Source organism: Acanthopagrus latus, chromosome 11 (assembly GCF_904848185.1).
Source record: "Acanthopagrus latus isolate v.2019 chromosome 11, fAcaLat1.1, whole genome shotgun sequence".
In the NCBI taxonomy this organism is placed as follows: Eukaryota; Metazoa; Chordata; class Actinopteri; order Spariformes; family Sparidae; genus Acanthopagrus; species Acanthopagrus latus.
This window is the reverse complement of record NC_051049.1, coordinates 28,589,141-28,598,719: the sequence shown is the minus strand read 5'-3', so window position 1 is coordinate 28,598,719 and position 9,579 is coordinate 28,589,141. Positions and strand designations below refer to the sequence as shown.

Here is a 9,579-nt window from a genome sequence, read left to right as displayed (position 1 = left end):
TTGTTAGCTACAACAATGCCTACTTGATTAACAATGCATTACAGTAGTAGTAGTATTTTGCACTTACAAATACCAACACCAAAGGAACATGTTCACAAATAGAAGTTGGACAGTACTGTGTGCAAGACGGATTTAATGAGACACAATCGAGACAGGAGTGCTAATAAACATATATTCTACAGCTTTCACTGCTGTTGAGTCGCAAAGCAGCCATCTTGGATATTGAGGTTGGGATTGGTGAGGTGCGTCTGTTTTCCTGAGTCAAAAATCAGACTTCAGGGGGTGTTCCAGTTGAAAGACTGGGAACTTGGAAATTCCGACTTCAGAACACACCTTAAGTCCCACGTCATTTTTTCTTGGTCAAGACAAATCATAGGTTGTGTCAAGTCAAGTCTAGTCCCAATCCAAGTCTCTTCCCCGCCCAAGATTCTGCAGTCAAGACAACAAACAAGATATCAGTAACTGTTTCATAAGTAATTTGCCAATTTATGTTACCATTTCAATTGTATGACAAAGAATAGTTGTTTTTTGAATTATAACTGTAAATAAATATAATCAAACAAAAAAGAATATTTTAGCTTATCAAGCCTGTTTAAGCTTAACTAACTAATGGAAATTAACATTAATGTAACTTAAAACATCAAATGAATACAGACAAGTCATTCAAGTCATCATGTCTCAAGTAAAGTCCCAAGTCTTTAACTTCCAAGTCAAGTTACAAGCGATCAAAACAGTGACAGGTCCCAACGCAAGTACAGGTCACGATGACTCAAGTCCACACCTCTGTTAATCGCTGTCAAACAAAACCACCAAATCACATAAATGCTTTCATCCACAGGGTTGGCCAGAATCAACTGAAAATAAGTATTCCTTGTAGCTGCTACGATAAGAGCTTAAAAAAAACACACATTATGTTCTCGAGTGCTTTTATTCAGTTGCCATATAATAATGATGCAATGATGTGTGTATCTGTGCAAACCCACTTGTAAAATTGCAATCACTCACTAAGCCCAATGCCAGTTAAATCACTACCATCCACCATAGCCTTCAGTGAAAGTACTGTTTATTTCATGACGTCCTGAGTCGACCTGTTTTATACCTCCCATACATGTTCATCCCTCCTTTATGTAACTGCGTGCTCCATGTGTTGAACATGATAAGTGGTTATTTGCTGCCTTGGTTTTCTCTCCTGTAAAAGCTGCTGACTCTGCGTTTCTGTGAAGCCTCTGAAATGATGCAGCGGCGCACCTCGAGCTGAGGCTGGTTGGAGAGAGGGACGAGGACGGGGATGGGGGAGGGTGGAGGTGGGAATGGATGTGTGGGGGGCTTTTTCTTTTGAGGAACGAGCCCTCTCACTCTCTCCCTCCCCCCAGTAACTGGGCTGGAATAATTACATAGCATGAGGTCCACTGATTGTGAAAGGAAGGAGAGAAACAGTGATAAATGCAGGGAAAGATGGCCGTCCGTTCCTGTGGGCAACGCTGAGCCGTGTACAGCAGTTATCACATTATTTACAGCTGAGGATTTAATGCACCGTTCAGTAATGAGCAACCAGCCAATGGCTTGTGATCTGAAGCTCACTTATTCATTCGCCGGGCTGCACTCCAGGCGGCTAAAGGATGGAGGATCGCCCCTACCCCCTTTACAGATGGAAAGAAAGCCAGATCCCTCTGCTATTTTTCACTTCATTCTGCTGCACTCATATGTGATACATCTCGTGTGTGCGCACTTATGTGCTTATCTGTGAATCTGTTTGTGTGCATGTTGAGAAGTGACCCTTCATGTGTTGCCCTGCATCTCAAAGTATCAGGTGGATTGGTTCATTCACCCGGCTGAGGTTTCTCTCAGTGTTTGAATTCAGCATTAAATTCTACTGTGAAGCTTCGTGTGACTGATTTGATGAATGGAAGATGCTATTTTTCTTCATGTCCATAACATATATAAAGTCTGTATGAATTTTGCCTCCTCAGGTCTCATCAGCAAACCCAACCCTTCAGTCACAGCTGCCAAGGCAAACAGTGGCACCTTGTGGTAGCGCACTGAAAGTACACAACCATAGATTTCTGCTGGGAGTTAAAGAAGAGTTTAACCAACTTGACACATCAAGGTGTTAGGTGGTGCTATTGCAGTGAGGTATGTTTCCTCTGTACTACTCAACAACATTTTTGAGGTACTTTTGACTAGAGTATTTACATTTTATGTAAAAGTCATACTTGAGTAAATGTAAAGATATCATGTTAAAATATGACTTTGGTGGTGTGCCATTTATTTCCATCTGTCCTATCAGTAAAGGAAAACAATATTAATACAAAAAATACATATATACTATTACATATACTTTTTACATTGTAGATTCTCACTGAAGGCATTAAAACTATGAATGAACACATATGGAATTATGTAGTGAACAAAAAAGGGTGAAATATGTTTCATATTTTAGATTCCTCAAAGTAGCCACCCTTTGCTCTGTTGACAGCGCTGCAAACCCTTGGCCTTCTCTCAGTGAGCTTCATGATGTAGTCACCTGGAATGGTTTTCACTTCACAGTTGTGCCTTGTCAGGGTTCATTTGTAGAATTTCTTGCCCTCCTAATCAGGTTGGGACCAGCAATGCTCTAATCTGACCACTTTTTTCTGTAACAAGTAATTTAACGCGTTAATATTCCCAAACCAATAGGTAATTATACATAGAATTACAGTATGTATGGGTCAATAGATTATCCTTGTATACTCCAGCTGATGGAGCATACATCAGGGTTTGTATATTAATCTGATTAGAGATCAAATACATATGTTTAAAAATGCATCACTTTGGCGCTATAACTGCGAACAAGTAACATCAACAGTGTCGGTAACATTCATTTGTCATTTTGGTTCGCACTAACTGGGTCATTTTTATACACATTTAAATATTTATTGAAAACATTGAAGAGCACACACTGTTTATAATGACACTGTTTATATTTGTACTCATTATGTATATGCAATTCTGTTTATATTTCTGCTGTAGCTCCTCTTATTACCTTTTTATTATATTGTTTATTTTTTAATTATCATCTGTCTTTATTGTTATATTAAAACTTCCTGGCTGCTGTGATGCTCAAATATCCCAGTTTGCTGGACTAATAAAGGAATTTCTGATTCCGATAACTAGGGTTATAAAATACATTTAGTGTTGTAAAAAGTACAATATCTGCCTCCAAATGTAGTAATGTAACAGAAAAAAAAGAAATACTCAAATAAACAAGAACCTTTGGATTTAAATACAATACTTAAGTAAATGTATTTCATTACAATCCACCACTAACTATTTGAAATGGGCCATTCTGCACTAGGGAGTACTTTAACTTTGGTAATAATATATAGTGAATAATAGAATGCTCCACAAAAATTACATGGAAAAACAACTGCAACATTCTGTTGTTAATGAAGAGGATTTATTGACACTAAAAGGCTCCAGGTCTTCAGTACTGCAGCATAGTCTGAAAGATAGAAAGTAAGAAATTATAAGCAACATAAAATCAATAAAATAAACAGGATTACCACATGAAAATACTACTTGTTTGATTCTGGGGTAATATTAAGATCTAAACACACACCTGCCCCTCATGAAATGTGACCTGACACCAAAACTACTTTTTCTTTTATTTGTTACCCATGTACAGAAGCCCTGAGAGGCAAGTGAAAATTTATTTAGTTCTGGTGTCAGTCTGACCTAAATTCTTTTTTTCTCCTGTGCTGATGAATTGCAGTTTGGTGTGGGTAAAAAAAAGTTTTGCCTTGATAATCTTCCTAGGTTCCTTCATTTTATTTTCCATCTGTGAAAATGTATTTTAAAAAAATCATTTGTGAAACCAAGTGAAGAAAAGAATCAGACGAAAAAAAAACTTTTGTGCATGGAACCAAGTGAAAAAGATTTGAGGAATACTTTCTTGTTTCCAAGAGTTTGTTTTTGTCATAATCATTGTGACCAAAAGAGGCTGAAAAAAACAAATCACTCTATTTCACACATACATTTTTTCCTTCCTGATAAAACTGCTTTTACAGATGGAAAAGAGTTAGAAAATTAATCACCAGGGGAAAAAAAACAAAAAAGTGCCACTTCGCCCTTGGGGCTTTGTCACATGATTTGTGCTTTTGTTCTGAAGGAAACTCACATCAGCGATCCACTGGGTGAAGGATGAGGTGCGAGTGAACACTGTGGGCTTCTGCAGGGTGTTGCATCCCAGAGAGGAGACAAAGCTGGTCACTCCCTGAACGTACCACCTGCCATCACCACCCCTGCAGTTCAGAGGGCCTCCTGAATCTCCCTGCGGAGATCGACAAAGGACAGTGAAGGCAGCAGACTGATAACAGGGTGAATCTGTACTTCTGATCATGTTGTGATGACCAGATGACTGGCGGGAATGATGCGTACGTGGCAGCCAGAGCGCATGTCACCACCGGCGCAGATCATTGTTGGTTTCACATAACTGCCCCACCAGTCGCTGCTGGTGCAGACACTGTGGCCAACAACGGGGAGGAGAGCCTGTTGGAGCCTAGAGGCAATGGGACCTCCACCTGCAAGAAGTGCATGAAAATTATAAACCCCAAACACAGCAGGAGGTGTGTCAGGGCAGTCAGTGAGCGTCTGTGGCCCCAGTTGTGTGGCCCACACCAATGACACTTGCCGGCACTTGTCTGCGTTTTTTTGACCGACTGAGCCAATGAATCAGCAGCTCGTTGCCAAGTTTAATTACTCTGATTGGCTGTTCAGTTCAAGGAATCAGTGCAAGAGAAAGCAAACATAAAAAAAAAAAAAAAAAACATTTTTCTTTATCATAACACGGTTTGTATAACTGCAGTCCTGAGTCTTCAGGTTTCCCTGTGATTAATTGTGATTACAGACTCACGCAGACACAGGATGTACGAGCTGGTAAGCCATCAACTGTAGTCTTTGCGTTGTGTTCAAGTGCAGCTTTTTGCCCAAGACACGGATGACATGAGTTGCCTCAACATGCTGTCATCCCTAGTTGACTAATGACGGGGCTGCTATTGAACGTCTGTGGTCTTTTGTGTCTCGGAGGCACATAATAACTCCAGTTTGGTTGTTTTGGTAAGCAGCTCAGTGCTGAGACGCAGACAGTGTAAGGCGACTCAACAGCCAGCTGTAGTCACCAGTACTTCTTTGATGTCAGTTTGGTGTGACTTGGAACATGTTAGTTCACAAAAAAAAAATCCTCTCCTTAGTTCTGGAGTTGAAATTACATTATAGAACTGAGATCTCAGGGGGCTCAGCAAAAAACAAGATGCTCTCCCAGTCATCTTCAGGACTTTTAATGTTCTTATTATTATTTTATTATAGTGATGTTGTTAAATTAAGGGATCTTCTCAAGTGTCCCCAAAACTGTTGCTTTGAAATGTTCTACAGAACAGTGAAAGATCCCTCCTTTATATACATCAATATAGTAATTAATAAAAATCCAAAAAGTAGCAGTAAACTATAAAAGCCTGCAGTAAAAAGCTGAGTTGTAACCTTAAATATTTTCCCAGTCTGGGATCAATAAAGTAATTCTATTCTGTTCTATTCTATTCTATTCCAATGACAGCTGCTTTGAAGACAAATGTGTTTTACATGAAATGTACAAATATTGCGGGCAATTTGGAAAAAGTGCTTTTTTAAATTTAATTTAGTTTGAATTTGGTTTCCAGTTAACTGTTATTACAATCAGTCATATGTTTTATTTAGAACACTTTTACACTGCAAAGTGATTTATGTTACCATTGTTTTCTTAAATAATTTTCAATAAAAAAACTGAGTCATACTGAATATCTGTTGGTTGTGGGGGAAAAAAAATGATTATTTGAGGATGAAACACTGGTGGAGATTTTTTTACCAATTTCTGACATTTTACCAAGCACACAACAAATCAGTTAATCGGAAAAAAAATAACCAACAGCCCTACCATCATGTATTAATTATGTGTGTTGTCATGATAAAAAACCCTTACTGTAGAGTCGTCCCCAGCCAGTGATGTAGCAGGGGTCATTGTGAGGAGCGATCTCTCCACTCGCTGGAACGCAGGAGGGCTGCACCTTGTCATTGAGAATGGCAGGCGAGGCCAGTTTGATCATCGCAATGTCATTACTGAAAAATCATGTTGAAGCACAGAGAAACATCTTATTTAATGACAGAATCTCACAACTGTGACATGGGATTCACAATAAGTTAAATCACTTTGATCTCATTCACATTTTCAGGTTGCAAAGACTGAAGCAAAGACTCAGAATTATATTTAATTCCAAATGTTGGAAGGATAAAACTACATAAGCTAACACCAGACTCTAACTCTGATAATTTGTTCATAACGTCATTGAGGTCAGTTGTGGATGGATGGAATAGATAGACTGGCTGTGAGGGTTAAAGGAACACATTAATCATTCCACATCTGTTCGCAACATGAGAGGAGGATGAGACTCAATCAACTGTCTTTGAAATTACTGCCAGACGGGACAGTATTTGGGATTTGTGACAACTGTAGCTCTAAATTGTTGATTGTCCCAAATGTCACGGGACGTCTGGTCACCCTGGTACTGAGCCAGCACAACAACGTGCTCTGTCGACTGCTATCAGACACACCTGCTGTCAGATTAGCTCCACAGCCCATTGACATCACTCTTCTTTTCATCATACGGCCCTGTGCTACCACATAATCCACACATTGCAAGAAACGCCTATGAAGCGGGAGCACATGAAAAGCGTGAATGATAAGATCCGATCTTTGAGATGCTCCTCCATTGATAAAAACATGATTGAAAGAGTTTTGTCAGTTGTTTTTCAAGTTAAAGGTCACTTTGAATTATGTCACTCTGGTGCCTGTCTGCACGTTTGACTCTTGTAGACTGGGAGCCAAAATTGGGATGCTTTTTGTAGGACCGAAATGATTTCAGATTAGTTCTAATTTAGCTGAAAGTTTTTTTAAATTCCCTCCTTCACTGGTTTATACGATACACGTAGATGTGTGTGTCATCTGCGTAACACTGGCACGAATATAAATTAATGCAGGTTTAAATAAGTGTCTTGTTTCCTGTACATCTCCTTTTTGAGCTGAACGTAGCTGTAGTAATAGCAAGGAGTCACACACTCTTACCCACAGGACAGGCAGTTATCGTCCCACTTAGGGTGAACCACGATTTTCTCAACACTCCTGATCTGCTCGTAGCTTTCGTCTTTGGTGAGGTCGTACTCGCCCAGCACCACACGGTAAGTACGAGATCTGAAACACACATACACATACAGATAGAAAGATCATACAACATCATGAGATAGAAAGCAGAAGATTCGAGTAAACTGTGACTCACCCAATGCAGTGACCGGCGGTCATTACCCAGTTGGGAGCAAGCAGAGTTCCTCCACAGGTGTGACGGTAGGTGGAGCCGCTCAGATACTGCAGAGAGATCTGGGAAACCCAAGTGAATGCATTAAAGGTGCACTATGTAAGCACTGGCAGCCTGTTGAATTCATACTCCAAATAAATAGGGGGCAGCGTATCATCAGAGTAACAACTGGTGTGCTGCTAGCAGTCTGGACTCTTAACAGGGTGTTGCTGGAAATATGTATGTCCATAAACAGACCCACTTATTTACTAGCAACAGCTTACAATCATCTCAAGCAATATTCTTTTAAAGAAATATCGACTTTTAGAGATGTGGTAAAGTAAAATCCACAGCAGCTGGCAAATCTACAGTATATCACCTCATTTGTCATATTGCCATTATATCAGTTCACCTGCCAGGGCCAGCTGTAGGGACGAGCGTCTTCCCCGTTCACAACACGGCTCACAGAGGGCGCATGGGTGGGCGTGCCACACCCGTAAGCTGGACCAAGGAAAGAACTGGAGGTTATGAAAGGCTGATTCAGCTCAGCTCATGGAAATACTTGATCACTCCCACTTTTGACCTCAGTGTTCCATACCTTCAAAGCTATTTGTTTACTGTGCTCTGTAGAGGAACAGCTCATTCTTAACTTACTTAGTTGCTTTTGCTTTGTAAATTTCAAAGGACAAACTGATTATGAACTAATACAATTTAATTATTTGCAGCAGCAGGTTGCTTGATTGTGATCTGAGTGCAAAACCCATGTTTAGCAGCTCAGGCAAAAATCATCATATCACAAACACACTTTTAATAGTTGCTTCTTTATAAAGGTAAAACATAATGAGGATAATAATAATATTCAGGTTTTTGCCTCCATGGTCTGAGGAGCTTTTGTGACGAAATCCAAGAGCAACATACAGAAGAGGTCAAACTGAAAGATTAGAGAAATGATTAGACATAAATGTTTAAACCTTATATCTACTTGCTGTCCCATTTTCTTTTTTTCCTCAAACTAAAATTCATGCCGTGTCATCGAAATAATTTGACAATCACATTAAAAAAAAAAGCTATTGCCGACTGCAACTGCTAAACATTTCCCTTAAAGAATTTATCTGGAATTATTCTTCAGTTTGGTGTTGTTGAAAATGACCACAGAAAGACCAAAAGAGAGCTAAAACTATTGTGTGTGCCGTATCTTCTTCCTCTGTGCCACAGAGCTCCATAGTTGTCCAGTTTATTTTGAGTCAAACCCACAGACCATCCTGCTGCCAGGAACACCCACAAGATCAACAAATTGTGGATTAATCCACATTTGAAAATAATCTCAGACTAATGGACCAAACCAATTGAGTCAGCATTAATAAAAACTACAGTGAGCATCTGTTTTAGCAAATTACTGAACGTTTTCTTAGAGTTTTTATCTTTTTACGTTTTTTGAATGGGTCAGAAATGATTGACCGACAGTGTTGATGTTGGTTTTTTTAATGGGTCAAGTTGGTAATCAGAAAAAATAAGTACAACTCCAAACTAATCCTTAAATTCTAACCCTGCTGGAGGCAACTGTGTCCATCTTGTAAATGAAGCTGATGACACTCACCGCAGGCAGCAAACAGCAACACAAGGCCGACTTTCATCATGATTCCTCAGAGTAGACAGTCTCAGTGTGCTGTTACGGCTTTTATACACTTAATATTCAACAGTAATCAGACACCAACACACACACAAAACACACACAGTCTTTGACCTGGGAATCTGCGTTACCTGCTGCACCTGTTTCCCGTGTCCTCACCTAACCCCTTCCAGAGCCAGAAAAAAATGTGCAGAAACGTAACAAAATATTTGACTTCGACAGACGTTTGGGGTCATTTGCATTGCTGTATACTACAAGTGAGTGGGTGTGTAAAATAATCATTCTTCTACAGTGATTTACTGAATAACAAATTACAATATTTGGTGTAAGTAAGTATTGTAAATATTTGGTGATGGACCTGAACAAAAGTAATGGTGTTTTTAATCTTGAAACAATTTGTATTCTACACACGTTTACATTTAAATGCAAGCTCTCTTAACTTGAATTAATAATATAATCTGGATCTTTCTAACAAAAACAGACGGTATTAAAGCTTTGAAAATCATTGCTGTTTCCCTGATGTCAACATATACAAGAATCTGCAGGTTAGGGAGATATTCACCAGAATCATCATGTTAAAACTGATATATTGAT

The 9,579-nt window shown here is 39.3% G+C and overlaps 1 protein-coding gene across 1 annotated transcript; it reads right to left on the bottom strand.

The window, feature by feature from the left end:
- Positions 1-3,417: 3,417 nt before the first annotated feature.
- Positions 3,418-9,064, bottom strand: LOC119028010 (proproteinase E-like). The gene is made up of 8 exons (XM_037113467.1): positions 8,953-9,064; positions 7,768-7,856; positions 7,341-7,438; positions 7,130-7,255; positions 5,990-6,126; positions 4,417-4,559; positions 4,157-4,309; positions 3,418-3,481 (listed from the first exon to the last, which is right to left on the bottom strand). The coding sequence occupies exons 1-8, from the start codon at positions 8,990-8,992 to the stop codon at positions 3,464-3,466; spliced, it is 804 nt and encodes a 267-aa protein (XP_036969362.1). The 5' UTR covers positions 8,993-9,064; the 3' UTR covers positions 3,418-3,463.
- Between the last annotated feature and the right edge of the window lie 515 nt (positions 9,065-9,579).

Bases quoted from the DNA above. Each gene is read 5' to 3' on its own strand.
- LOC119028010 (XM_037113467.1), bottom strand. From the start codon at position 8,992: ATGATGAAAGTCGGCCTTGTGTTGCTGTTTGCTGCCTGCG. The intron at 7,857-8,952 runs GTGAGTGTCATC...TCCTTGGTCCAG, and splicing joins GTTGCTGTTTGCTGCCTGCG to CTTACGGGTGTGGCACGCCC. The intron at 6,127-7,129 runs GTAAGAGTGTGT...ATGATTTTTCAG, and splicing joins GATAACTGCCTGTCCTGTGG to TAATGACATTGCGATGATCA.